The 19,693-nt window shown below is 41.6% G+C and overlaps 1 protein-coding gene across 15 annotated transcripts in view; it reads left to right on the top strand.

Moving 5' to 3' along the window:
• The window catches only part of SORBS2 (sorbin and SH3 domain containing 2), a 165,355-nt gene that overhangs the window by 97,364 nt on the left and 48,298 nt on the right, over nucleotides 1–19,693 (top strand). For 11 of the 15 annotated variants that reach the window (XM_059685643.1, XM_059685646.1, XM_059685642.1 and 8 more), the window contains 5 exons: nucleotides 1,858–2,030; nucleotides 7,072–7,138; nucleotides 7,806–7,850; nucleotides 10,349–10,538; nucleotides 12,972–13,086. In XM_059685643.1, coding sequence (XP_059541626.1) covers nucleotides 1,858–2,030; nucleotides 7,072–7,138; nucleotides 7,806–7,850; nucleotides 10,349–10,538; nucleotides 12,972–13,086 — 590 coding nt within the window. Of the gene's footprint in view, nucleotides 1–1,857; nucleotides 2,031–2,426; nucleotides 2,722–7,071; nucleotides 7,139–7,805; nucleotides 7,851–10,348; nucleotides 10,539–12,971; nucleotides 13,087–19,693 lie in introns of those variants that run through there. The other 4 variants (XM_059685654.1, XM_059685652.1, XM_059685651.1 and 1 more) reach the window with 4 other exon arrangements.

Consider the following 19,693-nt stretch of genomic DNA (forward strand, 5'->3'; position numbering starts at 1 on the left):
GCCTTTTAGAGTATAAGAAAGCAGAACGTCCTTGTGCCAGAATGTTGCCCTTAATTAGTCACTAGTGTAGTATTACAATAGGAGCTCATTATATCTAGATTTTTTACAGAGCTATGTATTATGACGCATCTGCAGTAAAACTCTACAAATGATTCTAGCCGTAATATTTTCCCAAATAATTATTGTCAAAGTCTGACTCTTTCACCCCCATTGCTCACCTTAATGAACACAATTTTTTCACTTCACCTCAACAAACAATATATATAAATACTTGAATGTAGATAGGGTTCTATATTAGTGAGTGCCATTGAGTAGATTTTACATATAAACTATGAACATGGAAAGAAATTCTCTGTGTAAACATTGAACAAATTCCAGTTGGCCAATGCTGAGTTAGGCCCTGAGGAGAATGTACAAACCTATCCTGCCCTAGAGAAACTTGATCTTTAGTTTAGGACAAAAACAGCAAAAATGAGAGTTAGTGGAGCATATAAGAGCATAATAAAATAAAAGATTGACTTGTATTATTTAAGTTAATAGAATCTCATGAACCATAAATGAAGACAAAGTTAATACAGGCAGAAATTTTACACATATTAGGGTCTCAAAAAGTTTGGGTTTTTTTATAGAAATACTAGATCATGGTTGCTCAGTCAAATCCTTTTTAAAATTAAATGGGAAAGCTGAGTCAAATATCACATTGTGTCTTACTTTGGAGCTGCCTGGAAAAGATTACTTTTATCTACTACTACAGTGGTACATAAAGCAGTTTTATTTCAGCCTTAATCATTCTTCATCAGAAATGGATTGGAAATGCTTTTCTGTTGCAAATGAAATAGAAAATAGCCATAATAGTAATAGCAGTTATAAATATTATAATGGATTTTAGTTGATCTCTTCTTATCCTTATAATGATGAGTTAAATTTTTAAGTGAGTATATCATTGCTAACCTAAAACATTAGGACTTTTCCATATCTATATAAAAAAAAGACCTTTCTGAGAGACAGATCTGACCACCTGTGACAAAGAATCATTCTTGGTCACCAAAATTTTTGAAATTTATTATTTAAAAAAAGGGGCGGGGAGTAAACAACAACAAAAGAGAAAAGAACACAGGAAATTGTATTATCAGTTGCCCCAGGTGAATGGTAATAATGTTGATTTTCACAACTATCTCTGAACTAAGAGTAAGTGAACATATAGTACACTAAGTCCCCTCCTTTCTTGAGAAAGTATAGCAAAAGTTAATAATCATGGCATGAAGATAGGGACAGGATAAATCCCATCTTAATTATATGCTTAGGGCGATTTGTATTCTCAAGGGGCCAGAAGTCGTGGTTTTTTGGTACTTTCAACTAAAAGCAAAGACATTACGGCCATCTTGGCTACTTAAATAAAAGTTAATACTAATAAAGTCGTTTATTTACCCATAAGCCAAGTATATGTTTGGAGACTTGGAAATAGCGAGCAGTTTCACAAAAAGAATAGTAATGTAAACTATCAGCTGGGACTCAACTCGCCCCAGCTTCTGCCCCCACACGATCACTGGAAAAATGAGAAGAGGCAGTGCATGCAAAGGGCTGTGTTACGGTGGCTGCCACAGGCCACAAGGTCTCTCACCAAGGCTGTTCTTGCCCTCACCCTTCTTCATGAAACGGGAGGGTCTTGTTATAGGTGTGTTCAATATGCACCTCCCTGTTAGCAGCCCGTGGCTCAAATTTAAGGTCACTGAGTTAAGAGAGATCGGGATGGAAATACAGACTATGCCACGTTTGGCACAACTATGCAAGAGGCACCATTAATTTATGATTCCCCGTGCATCACACGCGTTCTATGTCACCACATTCTCTTCCCAGATTCCACGGAGGCGTATGCCCAGCACGCGCAGTCTCTGGACGGCCCGGTGGGCAGCTCCATCCCGCTGTACAGGTCCTCGGAGGAAGAGAAGAGGGTGACCGTCATCAAAGCCCCCCACTACCCCGGGATCGGGCCGGTGGACGAGTCTGGCATCCCCACAGCCATCAGAACGGTAGGCTGGATTTGGGGGGCTCCGTGCACCCCTTGTCTGATCTGGTGAGGATTGCCTGTTCTCATGCAGCTCACGCTGTGTGTGGCGGAGAGAGGGCTGTCCATGGGAGCTAACCACACAATCTGTTTCTCCATTTTAATGAAAAATCATGAAACTTGTGATTTGGTGAAATGACAAGCGTCTTGTTTTACCTTCTACTGAGGAGTGTTAGGGCAATAGGAGGAGGAAAAGGGAAGGACCAAGAAATGTGACTGCTTTGCTGCGTTGAATTCCCATGTGCATTGCAGACAGCCCAGGCATTTGTTCCTTGAAAGGGGTGTGTGTTAACACCAGGAGGTGAGGAGCTGGGGGCTGAGGGCTGGGAGGTGAGATGATCGGAGTGAAGGGAGTTAATGTCATGGAAAGAAACAACCAGGAAAATACACATTTGAGAGTTTTCCCTCTTCAGCTGGGCCTGCTGGGAGCTCTCGGGGATGCTGAGTGAGTGTCTGGATTTTTTTTAGTCTCTGAATGCTGCCAGGGCATTGCTCAGTGCGTGGGGCAGCCCCTTCTGGCAAAGCTCAGCAGCAGCAGCGGCTCTGGGAGCCGGGCAGGCAGCCGCTGGCCGAGCCAGTCCACTTGAAGACAAGGTCTGTGCTACCGGCGGGCGGACTTGGGAACCACCAGGATGAGAGCAGCAGCGCCTTTGCAGGTGATGTTGGGGGGCGGTTGGAGAGCAGAGCTCAGGCTGCCTACACGTGTCCGCAACACCCACATACCTGGCTGGGACGTTGCCAAGAGCGATTTCCCTGGAATGCAAACCTGGAGGAGAGAGGATGCGAAGACAACAGAGGGTAGAGGAAAGAAGGGGAAAGGGATCGGGAAAATGCAGTGGTCCGATCGGAAACACTGCAGCTGGACGAAAGACCACGTGTGTGGGTCTTCTCTCCTTGAATCTGTATTTATTATGTGGGGATTACGTGTTCTGTATACAGAGAGAAAAGTTAAAAATTAACTATTCCAAGCATCTGTACTAGAATTGGAAGCCAAAAAAGTAAGTCTGTACAGCAGTGGCTGTGGGTTTTATACTCGTGAGATTCTGAGAACACTGAATGTGACTAATTATAAAATCCTCAAAAACTAAGTTGGAACTGTTGATTGTCATGTTTAAGGGACAGAAACGGTTCAGGAATCATGATTAACATTCTTAATCTTAGGATGACTACATGTTTCTGGTGACAATGTTTTGTTGTTGGTTTCCCTTTCAAGATTTCTGATTCAGAATGGTTACACTTAAAATGTTTTTCCTAATAATGTGGAGCTATCGTGTCAGACAGGTATGCTGTCATTGGTTCTGTTTAATTGATCCCTGAGGCACAATATATACATATATATATAAATTCGGAGATCCCTGATTCTATATAGTTATAGATTCTCTCTGAAAATTTTTATCTGAGACTCTGGATGTGTTTCTAAGTCAACAAATGATACTAGAAATGAACATGCAAAGCCTGACCTTCTGTTTTTAACCCATTAGGCGTAATTTTCTTAAATAGCAAGGCCTTGCTTGTTCGTTTTTAAAAGGGAAAAAACTGAGATGATGTGGATGGTGAAAATCAAGTAATGTTAAAATTTGATATTGTTTATGTATTGCTGAATCATGAGCGCGTCTCACGTTAACACATATACCATACTCAATGCTAGTTCTCAATCCATAAAGTCGAAGATAAAATATAGTTTCTATGTACAGCTGTGCTCTTATTTGGCCATTTAGAACTTTACAAAGAAGGTGTAGGTCTATTTCCTATTTCCCAGCCTGGCCCAGCACATCCCCAAGTATAGCCGTGTTTATAAATGCCGAGTCAGGCCATCGCTGAGCCTCTGCAGGCCAAGAATCCAGGGCTGTTTTTCTTTCTCCTCCACGTAGACTGTACTGATTATCAGACTGGGTTGCTTCACATGGACTTTCTGCTGAGCGAATGTATACACTAGAGGCAGTGCCGCCTCATGTATCGTGTTGTCGTCTCATTCTAGAAACCGGCACAGACCCAGGGAACAGAATTGTGCAAAGTAACCCAGAAACTCTAGAAAGCCAAGAGTCGACAAATGTACCTTTGAGTTACTTGAACGAAGGGACGTGGCTCCCCCAACTGCCCTCTCTCATGTGACCCGGGCCCTCTGTGTTAGCCTTTTACCGCCATTCTTAGCAACAACAACAGAACCCACCAGGGTTCAGATCCCATGGGACTGTCTAATTACGGCCAGCTAGTTAAGTGAAATACAAGACTCCTTTCTTTTCCTTCAAATACAGCACCATTTGAGCATTTTCTCTTTTTTTAATCTTTTTTTTTTTTTTTTAACCCTCACCTGAGGATATTTTCCCACTGATTTTCAGAGAGAGTGGAAGAGAGAGGGAAAGACAGAGAGAAATATTGATGTGAGAGAAGCACGTCGGTTGGTTGCCTCCTGCACTAGCCCTGACCAGGGCCCAGGCCAGGGAGGAGCCTGCAACGGAGGTACATGCCCTTGACCGAAATCAAACCTGGGACCCTTCGGTATGTAGGCCGACACTCTAGCCACTGAACCAAACCGGCTAGGGCCATTGGAGCATTTTCAAAGTTGAAAGAAGCAAACATTGACTAGACTAACTGCATACTGGTGTGTAGAGAATGTGCATATTTCCCCTTGTTGGAAATCCCTGCATGTTAAATCACTTAGAGTTCTGATCATCTGTAAACTGTAGGAATGTGAAAATCCAGGTATGCTCAGCCGAGGTGACTGAAAACACTGAATAGTGGATTTCTAGTAGTTAGTGTCCATGCTAAATAATTTTGAAGGACACCTACAAAAGTAAACATCCTCACATTTGAGTAGGCCTCTGTTTACTTAGTCTCAGGATTAGCCATAACAATCTCCACGATGGCATTTATAAGACAAGGTTGAAATGCTTAGAGGACTTCTTTTAGAACGGGACACAGAGTTTTTGTGTGGCCAGTTTCATATTCCCCTTTGCCAACTGGCTGGGCATGTCTGGCATCTCTGTGCTCACCATATAAAGCTAGCAGATGGCAGAACTGAGCTCCTGCCCGATACGTGCCCTCCAGCCAGGCAGGAAAAGTCCTGTCTGTCAGGATCCATTGCCATATACAGGGCTATGACTTATTTATTAGGCGTCCTTGTTGCCATCGGTCGTGTCCAGGTGTGACTGGAAAACATTTCTGCACAAGCTTATGTCTTCTTTTCTATTGCTGAATACTGTAAAGGAAATGAAGCTTAATGAAAGAGAAATCGATCTTTTATGAAAATAAATGTCCCTTAAAGACACTTGATCAGTTACTTCGTTTAAACCAGCAAATAATAACTGGACTTCATCACTGCACCCCATCCTACCAGCTACCACCATTTGAACATAAAGTCCATCAACAATCCCCTCAATTTTTCCATTCTGAAAAAAGCGTAGAATGAATGAAGAGGTGATTCACCACAAAGTCAAGTGGCCCTTAAAGTTCATCTATACTTGTGGTGATTACAGACTCATATATTCCTAGACACCAAAATAAAATTGGATATAGCACAAAACTCAATTTCCAGATGAAAAAATGCAGTGACCACATTTCTGAAAGAAAAATGAGGGTATCAAATTGAAACCAAAGCTGAGTCTAACCAGTATAAGAATATTTTTGTGGCAGTCCTAACGGAGTATTTTATATCAAGGGAATTGTCTCGGAAAGTCTGGTATATTTAGTCACTGTACACACAATGGTTGAGCCTCTTGCCCGAGTAGCTCTGGAAAAAGTTAAGATAAAGATCTTGACAAGAAAAATCTTTAATTAGGATCATAAAGGTGTCTGTCTACTTTCACAGGTACACAATGTGGTCAAGTTCCATGCAACAATCTGGATTCATTCATTTTTTATTCTATAAAGATTTGATGCTCCCTATGGTTTTTTATTGAGCATTGTAGGCATTGTTCTAGATCTTTTTGTGTACATTGTCTCATTCTATTTCCATAACAATCCTATGATGTGGATATAAGTATTTCATTTTAAAAAGAAGAAAACGAGGCTCTCAAAGGTTACCTAACTTATCCAAATTCATATTGGTAGGAAACAGCAATTAAAGGATCTGAGATAGGAATCTAGGTTGATCTGACATTAAATGTCTTCTCACTTCTATCACATCAAAAGCCTGGGCTGCAGACGGGGGCACTTCTGTGCTCAAGGAATTTGCCATTTAGCAAAGCAAATGTTGTAAATGTTTTATTATCAGGTTAACAACATTTTTGAAACAACATCTCCATTTTTAGACTTGCTCTCAGACTCTGGATTGTGTCCCTACACTTGGTACTTTAGTAACTTAGAGTAGAAAATATTCAATTTTTCTTTCTCTGACCCTAAGTTGACCAGAATACAGTTGGGGTCAAAAATATTCCTTTGTTAATTCTAAAAATAATGTCTTACACAGAACACTCACTAAAAAGTTTTTTAAGGATAATGATAATTATCTCCAAAAGGAGTGAAGAACACTGTGATGACCTAAGTTGACCAGAATACAGTTGGAGTCAAAAATATTCTTTTGTTAATTCTAAAAATAATGTCTTACACAGAACACTCACTAAAAAGTTTTTTAAGGATAATGATAATTATCTCCAAAAGGAGTGAAGAACACTGTGATAACCCTATACCTCTTATTCAGTGACTTTTATACAAATACTAGAGACCCGATGCACGAAAATCATGCAAGAGTAGGCCTTCCTTCACCCGGCTGCCAGCACTGGCTTCACTTGCAGCCCTGGCTTCGGTCTAATTAGCATATTACACTTTTTATTATTATAGATGTTTGTGCAAACATTAACTGTCAAGTGCTGGGCAAAACTCTGATGAGGATAAAATAAAACCATAGCACGTATAATGCTCCAATTCAGCCTAAACTAGTTGATAGATTTTTATCAACCAGAGAACATAAATTTGCTAATAAAAAGCATAAAATATAGAAAGAAAAACATGAAGAAACGACATCGATCTGGAAGCAGGTTTGTAACTCTTGGATTTCTCTTTTATAGACAGTTGACAGACCGAAGGACTGGTACAAGACGATGTTCAAGCAAATTCACATGGTGCACAAGCCAGGTATGCATGTTGCTCTCTGTTCCCATCGGGTCCCTGTGGGTTGAAGGATGTATATGTATCCTCCCCGTTTACACAGTTGGTTCACCCCAAATGTCAAGACCCTAACAAGCTTCCTGGCCTCCCTTGTTTCTTGTGAAGATTCCTCCTTATATCACCCCTTCAAATCCCAGACTCTGTGCTCCTGCCTCACCCCTGATCTGCCAAGAAGCCTCTTAGGTGGTGACCTTGAGGAGGCGCCAGCTGCTCTGGTCTCTTCCCTTCGTCTTTCCTTGTCCACAATCTGAACTCCAGTGTGGCCTGTTGTTCACTTAGACAGACTCATTATCCCTCTGTCCACGTGTCTGCTCCCTATCCAGAGAGTGAGCATAGGTAGGTCTCGCTGAGTTGACAGAGATATTTAAAGCACTTTCTAAAGGAAAGTCAGGCCTCAGAAGAGAAGGCTGGGAAGTGAAGCAAAGGTACTGACCTTGGATGGCCGGAGAGCAAATATGTTACAGACTGTCCCAAAAATAGTATTTGGAAAAAAAAATATTTTTATGGTATTTTGAGCTAGGCAAAGTACATTGGTTTTCTAATAAATGTCTGCTGTTTCTGTGAAGTTCTGCTGTCTTGTTGTGATGCAGTGACGCAATCTGCATTACCATCATATGTATGTTTCGTTTTCTAGATGATGACACAGACATGTACAATACTCCTTATACATATAACGCAGGTAGGCCGGCGTCCCTTGCGTGCAATGAGTACTTTTCACCTTGCAATGCTTGGAAGAACTTTAGCCTCACTTTTACCGCTGTGGGCGCATGTTTTCAGTCTACACAATGAGGAGGCTGCTTTCCCCCCCTTTTTTTCTCATAGCATGCCTAACAAAAGGATTGATCTCTTCTCTCGGATATGAGAACTAACACTGTTTTACAGCCTTCATTCCCGTGTTAGTTGATTCTCAGCTTCAGGAATGTTTAACTCAACTGTGAAGGCCAGCCTGAAAGAACACACTGTAAGGGTACAAAATAAGATAAAGATCGCCTTTTATCAGAGGAGAGAGGGAGCGCCATTGCGTAAGATCTTTCAGATACACTTCACAGCAAACAAGTCAGGCACAGTGTTCTGTGACCTTGCCCATGCTTTTGCTCCAAAATGCACCCATTCATGGAAGGGTTGTTTAAAATCCCACTTTGCCGGCCACTCTTCTGACTCAGAGTTAGTTGCCCAGGTCATAAAGAGCCACTTCAATTCCGGGCATTTCTGCTTGTACTTGAGTGTGTGGGTATCTTGTGAAGTGGTTGCAGGCTAAAGTGAGGGAACCCCTAGAAAATGTTTCCTGTCATGACTTCCTCCTAAATGGCACATCAGAGAATCCCACACCAGGCCTCCTGTCCCTGCTCAGCCTGGGGCTCCAGACCCCTGCCCGTGGCCTGTTCTTTATTTAGAGCAGGCTCAGTGGATGGGTCTGCCCTCCCCTTACTAGTACACACCAGCAGCCCCACCACGGGTGCCCTTGCCGGCCTGGCTCAGAGGCGCAAATATTCCCCACTCCTGGACACCTAAGGGCCAGTGCACAGACTCTTGAACTCTTAGGGATTTTGCTACTAGTCTCCAAAGACAAATAGAGAAGTAACAAAACAAAAATCAAACAAACAAGAAAACAGAACAAGCATAGAGGTGACAAGCCCTTGGTTTTCTGCTCCCGATATTCCACCTTTCACATGGGGCCCACTAGATGTTGCCTCAATTTTTACTCCTGGCCACAGGTACTCCGAACTCACCTCCTGTGCTTAGCTTGTTAAAAAAATCAAAATTCATCTGAGTGCATTTTAAAGATCTAATTGGCTTTGGTCAATGATTCACGAGTTGGGGAGCCTCCCATCTAGCAGGCAGACAGGAGCTCCGAGGAGATGCACAACATAAAAGACTTGACAGGCAGAAGGGAGCAGGACAAGGAAGGTAGAGCAGGCGAGAAAGCGGATGGTCACGGAGGTCACCTTCCCTTAGGGGAGGGCTGGGGCCTATCAGGCCAATGGCCTAACTAGTGCTGCCCAGGTGACTCCTGCTGGTTTAAGGTTTTATTTCTGAGAGAGGCCTACACTGGAATTAAGTTGAGTCCAGTTTGTGACGTGGGATCGTTGCATAAGCAACTCCACTGGGGGCTGGTTGTCCTGTTTCTAACAAGCTCTGAAGCTGAACTCAGACAGTAGAATTGAGGCCCCCAAAAAAGTGCGGACATCATCTCTTTGTGTTTGTCGTGGCAATTTGCATGGAACTTCCGGAGAAGAAAAGTGAAAATAGGCTTAGCTCAAAAGACTGAGGTTGCAGGAAATGCAGAATGTTTTGCATCCATTCGTGATTAGTCAATCAGACAATAGTCACATACAACCTTGCGGAGCTCTTTGGAGAGGGTTTTACCATTTAATCAGTAGACAAAGCAACTGCAACTAGTCTCTTCCCTTCTGCTAACCCTCCATCCCGCTGTCATGGGTCTTGCTCTTTCTGCCTCATTTTGGCTTCTATGTCATCTCTGCTACCCTATTCGCCTACCCTCCAAACCAGCCCTTCACGGCTCACTCTGGTGCCTTCGGTTCTATGATATCTTCTCAGACCAATCCGCCATCTTCTAAAATCCTTTCATGACTAATGTGTATTTTCCGCATTTGGCCTTTACCATGTCCCCAAGTATTTTCCAGCAGAGTTCTATTTGTGTCTCTTTTCCCAGATGTGCTCCAGGCTTACGAAGGGCTTCTGTTTCCTTAAGCCTTACACGGCACATACATAACTTGCCCTGTATTGTGTTTAATTACAATTAACATGTCAATTATCATATATGAACCAGAGCCTTTAAAGTAATAGAAGACATTTGGAAACAGTTCTGTGAAGCATTTTTAATCTTCCTCTGAAATCTTAACTATGTCATTAGTTTGTGTTCTCCAGGAGAAAATTTGCTGAGTACCTGTAAGTTATTCCTAGTACTAGTCTGAATGATTACCAATTCTAAAATGATTGACAGAGATTTACTGTCGCCAATGCTTGTGTACAGAATACAGTAATAACAAATTAATCTCTTCATAAAGATTAATACATTAATTACTAATGATCATCCTGCCCAATGCATGCAGTATGGATAAATCATTGGATATTTTATGGGGTACAAAGAATTTAATGCACTTTTTAAATGTCATTTGCCCCCGTTTTGTTTTGTTCTGTTGTGTTTCACGACAGGCCTGTACAACTCGCCCTACAGTGCTCAGTCCCATCCTGCTGCGAAGACCCAGACCTACAGGCCCCTCTCCAAAAGCCACTCGGACAACGGCACGGACACTTTTAAGGATGCCACTCCCCCAGCCCCTCCCCCCCATGTTCCTCCTCCAGTCCCACCACTTCGACCCAGAGATCGGTCTTCAACAGAGAAGTAAGGCATTTCCCCCCAAAGTGGCCTATATTTGTTTAGCTTAGTATAAAAATAAGGCTGCATGGCATTCAGTAAACAAATTGGTGGAGACAGTATATGTATAATCTTCAGTCAATACAGGCAGTCCTCAGGTTACGTCGGACTCCACATACGTCGTTTCATGGTTATGTTGCCATCTCCCATGTATTTATAAAAAAAAAAAAAAGTTCTGTCATTTCGACGTATGTGCATATGTGCTTTATGTTTTTTATTATTTATTCACCACAAGTAAAGGTCAGGGATTGTTATCTTTCAATTTTTTTTTTTTTACTGTTTCACTTCATTCCTGCTGTGTGTGTGCTCCATGTGAGTGACGTAGGTGCTTATGTAGGTGGGTTCCGACTTAAGGTGAAAATCATCTTATGTCGCGCCGTAGGGACAGATCTCTGATGTAACCCAAGGACCTACTGTACATGTGCCTCATTGACCCCCTATTGAGATGATAGTGAACACCTTTGCAAGTTTGGGTCATAATATTATAGTGACCTAAGTTAGACCTGGCATAACATCGGCACAAGATCTACTTTTTTATTTTTTTAAATGCATAGAAGAAGACAAATAAAAAGAAATCATTGACGTAGTCTTTTTGGCATAGCACCCCAGAGACTATGCAGTTCATTTTCAGTTTCCTCAGATTTGAAATGTTAGGTGTATTAATTATTTAAAATTCCCCTCTGATACACAAAAATATATCTTTGAAAGCAGGAAAATTATTCATGAATCATAAATAAGTCATTAGTTAATAAGTGTCTACCGGTGACTCATTTCACCAGTTTTTCAAGATGATACGAATTTTCATTTCCCCACAGATATGTTTTGATAAAAACTACCATCACAAAAATAAAAATTTATAAGCAAACTTTTATGGCATCACTTAAGAATTAAGATTATGACTAATAATCCAATTATAAGTGACCTTTATTGAGAGTATGCTATGAGCCCAGCACTAGGCAAAGTACTTTTCCTCTATTATATCATTTAATTCTGAGAACCCAATGAGATAAGGTTTATTTTAAACCCATTTTAGAGAGAAAGACACTGTGATTTAGAAAATTGAAACAACTTGCTCAACTCATACAGCAGAGTTCAAACTCACCTCTGACTGAAATCATGGCTCATGTTATACCAGCAGTTAGTAAATAAGGATATAACAATTATTCAGTATTAATACCGATTATTAAGCATTCACCTACCATACCCATTTCAAAACTATTATATTCAACACTGCATGGTATCATTAAGAGTAACTGATGATTGTATAGGGTATAAGATACCACGAAAATGGACACACTTCATATGTGAGAAGATTCTCATTTTACCAGTCTTCTCATGATGGATTTTATGTTTAGAAAGGTGATGTCTTAAATTTGATAAATAACTGTCTAGACATAAATGGTATCTCTGCCATAACACAGAACCAAAATTAACTCTGAATTAAATGTATTATTTGTTCTATGTGTTTAGTAAAAAAATAAATCTCTCATTAAGAAATATGCAAATCTCTTAAAAATTTCAAAAACACCTGTGCTGGATATTATTCCCAAAATTACCAGAACGCCAGCACCTGCCCCTACTTCTCCTGTCCCTTAAGGCATTTCTATTTCCAGCAGGCCATGGAGTCAGAATTCCATCCATTCCAGGGGTCAACATTGCCCCCCCTAAAGCCAGGAAATTCCTCTTCCCCTGGAAGCCTGCTTCAGCACCAGCTACCTAAAATGCTTTATTTTTGAAGTCCCTCCGTGGCCGCCCCTCAACGGACATTAGTTCAGGAAAAGGCTGGTTCCGGGGTCTCCCAGGGGATGAGATGGATGCCTGACTCTGGTTTTTCAAGGGTAACACAAGGGAGGATCCCGGCCCACAGCTGGCTCCTGTGGATGGCAACCCAAGCGGTCCTCTGGTACTTTCCACAAACCATGATGCCCTTTGAACAAGATCCAACATGGCGTGTGCATTACTCCTTGTCACTTTGAGTCAAGGGTGCCAGGTCAGAGTGACGGGAAAACTCGCATCGCGTAATGGAGCCTAAGCACCACTTATTCCAAACACAGGCGTGCACAGCTGCCATTGCGTCCACCCTAAGGGCTCACCGCAGCTCCCTGGCCACGTGTCTCCTCATCCTTTGTGTGAGTGTGTGAGCCAGCAGGAGGGCCATACCAATGTATGAAAGAAAAAAAGAAAAAACAGAGGAAAACATAATACAAAATAAATGACTTTCTCTAAGTCATTTATGTAAAACAAAACATAAATGTGGTGTTTGGGACAGATTAGTTTTGATCCTATGAGACTTTTTTTAAAACCTACACGAAAATTAACTTTGAAAACAGCGAGTGGGTAGATACGACTGCTTTGAGCCTAGGGAATTATTTTCACGTGTAACTTGTTGGTTCTTTCCAGGCATGACTGGGACCCTCCAGACAGAAAGGTGGACACGAGAAGGTTTCGTTCTGAGCCCAGGAGCATTTTCGAATATGAACCGGGGAAGTCGTCGATCCTACAGCATGAACGACCAGTAAGCACTTGTCCTGAACACGGTGCCAGTTCTCTAGGCTCCCTGGGCTCTTAAGTAAACCCACATTTCATATCATTTAGCAGTTTTTGTCGCAAAGTGGATTCACTTGGCATTATTTAGAAATCACGTTTATTCTGAATCATGTTTTATGCATCTCGTCTCGGAATTGAAGATGCAGTTTCTAATATGTATCGTTCCTACCAATCAAATATAGGATGTAACTATATTTGCATGTAACTATAGCCATGTCTAATCATAGCTCTGAGTTTAATTGGGAAAAAAAAGAACAGTCATAAATGCAACACTTACTCGCTAGTCTACATCGCTAATGAGGAAAATCATTCATTAATCTCTTGGATAGAAATGCACCTAGGCAGTATGTCCCTTCGTTTCTACATGGATTTGTTATTATTTCTCGGGCTTCGGGGGACATTTTCCGAATGTCTTTTTATAACAAGTTGGTCTTAATGGATTCTTATTAAATCTCTCTCAGGTTACCGAGCCTCGAGCTGCCTGATTGTCCATCTAATGGATCAAGATTAAACTTTGCAGTATTTTACGATTATTTATTTAAATCCTATGCAAACAAAAAGCTATAGGAGGTGGAAAGTAACCATTTGCTTCTCCAAAGTGCAGTTAACAAACAGGCTCTTGCTTGGCCCTCCTGGTGTTTAGGTCCCCGTCTTCCTTTCTGGCCTGTTTCCCCTCCTTGGTCGGTGCCCTGGGGATCTCTGGACTGTCATTCCTCCGCATCTCTGTCCCAGTCTGCTTCGAGGGAAACAGTTGATGTCATTTGCAACTTACTCTCTGCCTTGTCTTGTCTTGTCTTGTCTTAAAAGAATTTAGGTGTCAGTGAACAGGAGAGAGGTTTTTTTTTTGGTAGCTCCTTTAAGAGTATCCAAGAAACTACATTATCGTATTGAATGCAAGGCCAGCTCTGAAATTTGATTGGAAACCCTGGCCTCACCACACCCACGTTGAATGTCCTTGATTTTGTTTTTGAAGCCCTGTATTTATGGTTATGTTCTTGAGAAACATGTCCAAGAACCTCAAAATCACATAATTCATATGTGATGTTTATCTAAGCCTTTTTTTTGTCATTCTACAAATAACTCATATCTTTCAAAGTAACAGAATTTTAACAGAAAAACTGAAAAAAGGGAACATGCCTGAGTGGCAAGCTCCACTGCAAATTTATACCCCACTTACTAGGTTATGTGATTGAATTTTGTCATTTCTAGGATGAGAATTGAGTGAATCATGAGGTCACCATTGCATAAAATTGAAAATAGCAAACTAATGTCTCAGATTTAAGTGTCAATACCAAAACTCAATGATCATTCTAACAATTTATGATACTCTTAGGATGATGCGCGTTGTAACTGTATTGAAATGTTTTGATGGCTGTGGCATCAGGGAAAAGGATATTTCTATTATTGACTCACTGAACAAAATTACTGAGCACCAACTACGTGCCAGACATTGTATGAGGTGCTGGGGACACAACAGTGAACAATAGAGGAACCTTGAGGCTTTCATCTAATGGAGGTGCAGGGTAGACCAGCATTTGTGTGAAATAGACCACCTGCTAGCCGGTCAAGACAGGCACACCTAAGGAATCCTCCCTCTGCCCCCTTAGCAGTTCATTCATGGGCCCTGCCACTGTGACTGAAATGCCCACGTTACTTGTATCTTTGGGCTTAATAACAACAACAGTAACAACAAAAACCATAGCAATAGTTGTAGATCCTTAGTGAGCACTTACTATGTGCCAGGCCCTGAAATTAGTAACTTATGCCTTATCTCATGTAATGATCCGAACAATCTATGAAGTAGGCACATGGCAGATGAAGGACTGAAGCACACAGTCAGTAACTCTGTCCGGGTCAGGCTGCTGGAGGGTATTGGGACCACGCGTGAGCCCAGACTCACGCATGCCTGGCGCACTCAATCGCCACTGCACGGAGGCACCAGCAAGATTAGCTGAGTAGGAAACATATTCAGCTAGTCGTCATTAGCAGCTCAAAGGATTTGATTATTCGATTCTTTTGCAGTCTAGCATACTTTATTTGCCAACTTCTAATAAATCAGTGCACTTGATTGATTTAACCAGGAACCTGGGCCCTGAGTTAAGATGCAAGACCCGTGTGTTTTTTAACTGTCCCTCGGATCAAAAAGATCTGGCCTCCCTGAGTCAGAAAAGAAAAGGGGGCGGGGGCTAAGTTCCTGGTGGCGGTGCAGACACTGGCTGTGTGTTGATACCGTTTGCATGGGCGCTGGGGTGTCCTGAGCACACAGGTGTGGAGGACGAGCAGCAGGTTTGCTAGGTGAGGGTGATGTCTTAGCAAATGGGCAACACCGAAGGATTTCCAGAAGTTCTGAGTGCACTCGCAGGTCATTTTACTCCAAGGTGGCGTGTGAGCAGAGCGTTTGCTCTTTTAATATTTAACTTTATGTAAATTATAAATAGCTAGGTAATTCTCCGCTGCCCTTTTCAATTCTGAGATGACTCCATCACCTGCCCAGTTTTCCCAAATGTCATCTTGGACCCCCCTCTCCCCCAGGGATCCCAAAGTCCTACCCCCAAGGAGAACTGTCACCGCCCCTCCGCCTGCTCCTCCACCGCGCATGCCAGGATTGCAAGGACAGCCACCTGATTCGTGTCCCTAATTCTCCAGTCTTTCTAAAATCTCCTGCTCAAAACTCTCTCTGGCTCTCAAGTAACTTTAGAGCAAAATCCAAATTCCTTCTGTAATTTCCAAAAAGCCTTATGCGTTGGCCCCACTAACCTCTCCAGCCTCATACCTCTTCCTGCCCTTCCTGCCTCACTCACTCTGTTCCAGCTCTACCAATTCCTTCCCTACCAGACCTTTGCACAGGCTGTTCCCTCCGCCAGGAACGCTCTATCCACCACCTGCTCTTCACATGGAAAAGCCTCATCTCACTTCCCCAGGACACCATCCCGGACTCCTCAACTGTAGGTGCAAAGCGCCCCCTGCTGTGAGCCTGGGGCGTTTCCCCCTCACTCACCACACTGAATTGTAATGGTCTCTGGTCTGTCCCCCTCACTAGACTTTAAGCTCCTTGAAGGCAGGGACCATGTCTGGTGCACCAGTTGTATCCCCAGCACTTAGCACAATGCCTGGCACAGAGTAGGTGTTAAGTGAATACTGGTTGAATTAAAAAGTGAATGAATGAATATAGGTTTTGCCCTTGCTATGAAAGTTGGTGAGACTGAATCCTTGTTCTGTTGCTTATCTGCTCAGTCTGCAGACCTGGTGACAAAAAGGCAGTGTGTTTCCATCAAAACTCACAGGAGAGGTTCGATGCACTGCTATTAGTCATTGTGGTCCACTAATTTCACAGATCCCTGGTGCAGGGCATAGCAGGGCAGGACTGTGTAAATGAAAGTCCTTCCCCAGACTCTGGCCTAAAGGAACCCCTTCTTCCTTAGAAATACATAGAATATGCATTTATGTTCTTCAACATGAAAGTTAAAGTGAATGCAATTTTTTAAAGTGCATAGATGTTCATCTGACTATAAGTTTAGAAATGTTGATCAAATGGGCCAATGTTTGATATCGAAAAAGTACTTTGCAATCACCAGGAATCTAATTTTAACTGCCTTGAACCACCATTTATTCCATGAGACAGTCATACAAATTCTCTACTGGGATTATAGCAATAGAAACTTTACATCCCAACTGGATTGGATTGTATATAGGTGAGCCCAGGAAAGTAAAATAAATTTAAATACAACATTGATTTAGGACCTCTCTATGCTTGATAAAAATGGAAATTATATGAAGATGTTACCTTTCTATGCCATAACTAACCCAGCACATAACGATAAAAGCAGAAGGAATAACCATTAAAAACACTGTGTAGCGTTGAAATGCAATTAAATCTCAGTGAACTTAAGCTTCATTATCAATGAAGATTTTCATTCTAAACTTAAACTCTAAAAATTTGGGGGGTTTCATCTGCTGGTTTAAACCACAAATAATTACCCCAAGTCACAACACGTATGGAATTTATTGTGGAACCACAACACATACAGAACATAGTCGCTAATGCCATTAAAGCTTGAAAATCTAATGAGCATAAAATTTAAAGAACCAAATTTCTATGCTGACACTTCTTCTGGTTTGAACAATATGTAAAAACTCTATGTCTGCCATGAGAATACTGAGAACAGTGGAATTTCTGAAACCTGAAAAGCAACTAAATGCTTTTAAACTGTGGAAAACATAAAAACTTTACAATTGCTCACTCTTGGTTGCTTTCCAATAAGAACCATGTGTGACTTGTAGGTTTAGATTTTCATAAACACTTCCTTCTGCACTGATTGACTTTGGTTTTAAGCACCAGTTGGCTAGATGTTCTGGAAAAGTCAGAAATAAGTTTAGAAAGATATGCAGCAACAGTTCTGCTCTTGTCTTTTATGAGCAAATAGAGCTACCTCTATGAGTATCTGAGTGTTCATATTCACGTCCAACCACTCAGGGGAACTTTCAAGTTACAAGTGAAAAGTGTTGACTGAGTGAGATTAAGAGTGTGCATGCATGTCTGTTGGCTGACTGTATGTCTATCGCTACTGTCTTCAGGCCTCTGTGTACCTTAGCAGTGGGTCTAGGTTGCCACCTAACACCGTTAACTGTCACATGACTAATGGGATTCAGTAGATCAGCCACAGCAAAGAGAACATTCCAGTTCTGCCGCTTACGGCTTCTTTAGCCTAAAGGATCTGCTCAAGCACGTGCCTCTCACCACATTCCAATGTGATAGATAGTGAGCAATTGTCGCTGTTTAGGGCGTCTCCTCTATTTTCTATTGGCATGGATTCCAGATAGCTGCCCACTGTGACTATACACTGAATTTTTAATCTATAAAATCATGATTCAGAGAAAATTGCCATTCTAAGGTAGGGTGCAGGACAACAGACATTCTGTTCCCCTTTCCATAGTGTAGAAGAGAACTATGTTTCTGTAAAATCAAAATTTTGTATATCCGTCTTTCTATGTTTTTTAAGGTGGAAGTCAAAGTGAAGTTGTAACCACCACGAGTAAATACATGTTTGTTCAGTGAATGTGCTGCCCTCTGCTGTTCAACATGTGTGTTGTTTTTTAATTTGTTTTCTCTAAGAAAAAGTTATCTCGCCTTAGAAAAACAAAGACTGTACTCGAAAGACTGAGATTATAAAATCAAGAATTCACCACTTTTTTAAGTACATAACATTAGAAACAATGAGATTTGAAAAAAGCCAAAGATTCGTTTTTCTGTGGAAAAACTATCAGGCCTCTCTCTATAAACAAAACAAAATTTGCTGGAAAATTCTAATATGATTTTCCCTAAAGATCAGCTCCAGCGAACTATTCCATAAAGTAGTTATATGCTTCAGTTGTTATTTAAATGCGTGTGTTCTCTTACGGAGCTCCACCAGCCACGGCCCTGTGACTTGTACAAAAACACGGTCCTATTCTGCTTGTATCACTTAGCGGCCCACGCGAACCGTTCCCCAGGTTACTGCACGGCTTTGACCACGATGATCACTGCACAAGTCGGATAACCCAGACCCTGTCGCTATTTTGCTGTGATGTCCCAACTTTTCCATTTCTGTCTGTAGCTACCATGATAACCTCATATTATAAAATATTGAAATAAAAAGCACATCTCTAAAAACCTTTTGGATATAATAGATTAATAAATACAGGCTATATATTATTTTAAAACTATTGGGGGGGAAAAAACAATAAAACACTCTGACAAGCTAATTTCAAAATAATGGCTTTTGTTTGGATACGGACTACCTCAAAGCATCCAGTAGGACAAAGAATATGCCCTCCCCTGATCGGGAGACTGGCTTTCAGGGACCCAAAGGGGTCTTTTTCTGACTTAAAATTTTACTGCCCAATTGCACCATGTTTAATTAGTGCCATGTAATAATTATAGAAGTACTAACCCATATACCTTAAGCACCCATTTTTAATAGAAAGTCAAGAGCCCAGAACAGTGTGGTCAGGCATGAGTTGCTTGAAAGCACTAGGATATCACTGGGTAATGTAAATGCTCTGAGGCTGAGTTTGCTCTTATTTAAAGTAATTTATGTATTTTTTCCAACAGTTTACATTAACGCTCCTCGTTTTTCTCTCTTAAATACAATAACCACTAAGGGGAGCAAGTCAATTATAAATTGTTTTTTTCTCTAAATAACAGTGTCAACCAAATCAAGGTCAACTTTTCTCCCCCACCCTTTGCCCAGCCCTAAACCACCAAGGTGCTGTGGGGAAAAAATAAAAAAATAAAAACTAACCCACCCAAATCCACTTCCGTAGCTCGAGGTCGGCAGGAAGAAAGTGATACTTGGGGTATCTAATAAAATGTGATCTTTCTTTATTTAAAAAAAAAATGTTCTTATTGATTTCAGAGATGAAGGGAGAGGGAGAGAGAGAGAAACCTCAATGATGAGAGAGAATCATTGATCAGCTGCCTCCTGCACGCCCCTGACTGGGGATGGAGCTCACAACCCGGGCATGTGCCCTGACCGGGAATCAAACCGTGACCTCCGGGTTCATGGGTTGACGCTCAACCACTGAGCCACCCCGGC

Source organism: Myotis daubentonii, chromosome 2 (assembly GCF_963259705.1).
Source record: "Myotis daubentonii chromosome 2, mMyoDau2.1, whole genome shotgun sequence".
Taxonomy (NCBI): domain Eukaryota; kingdom Metazoa; phylum Chordata; class Mammalia; order Chiroptera; family Vespertilionidae; genus Myotis; species Myotis daubentonii.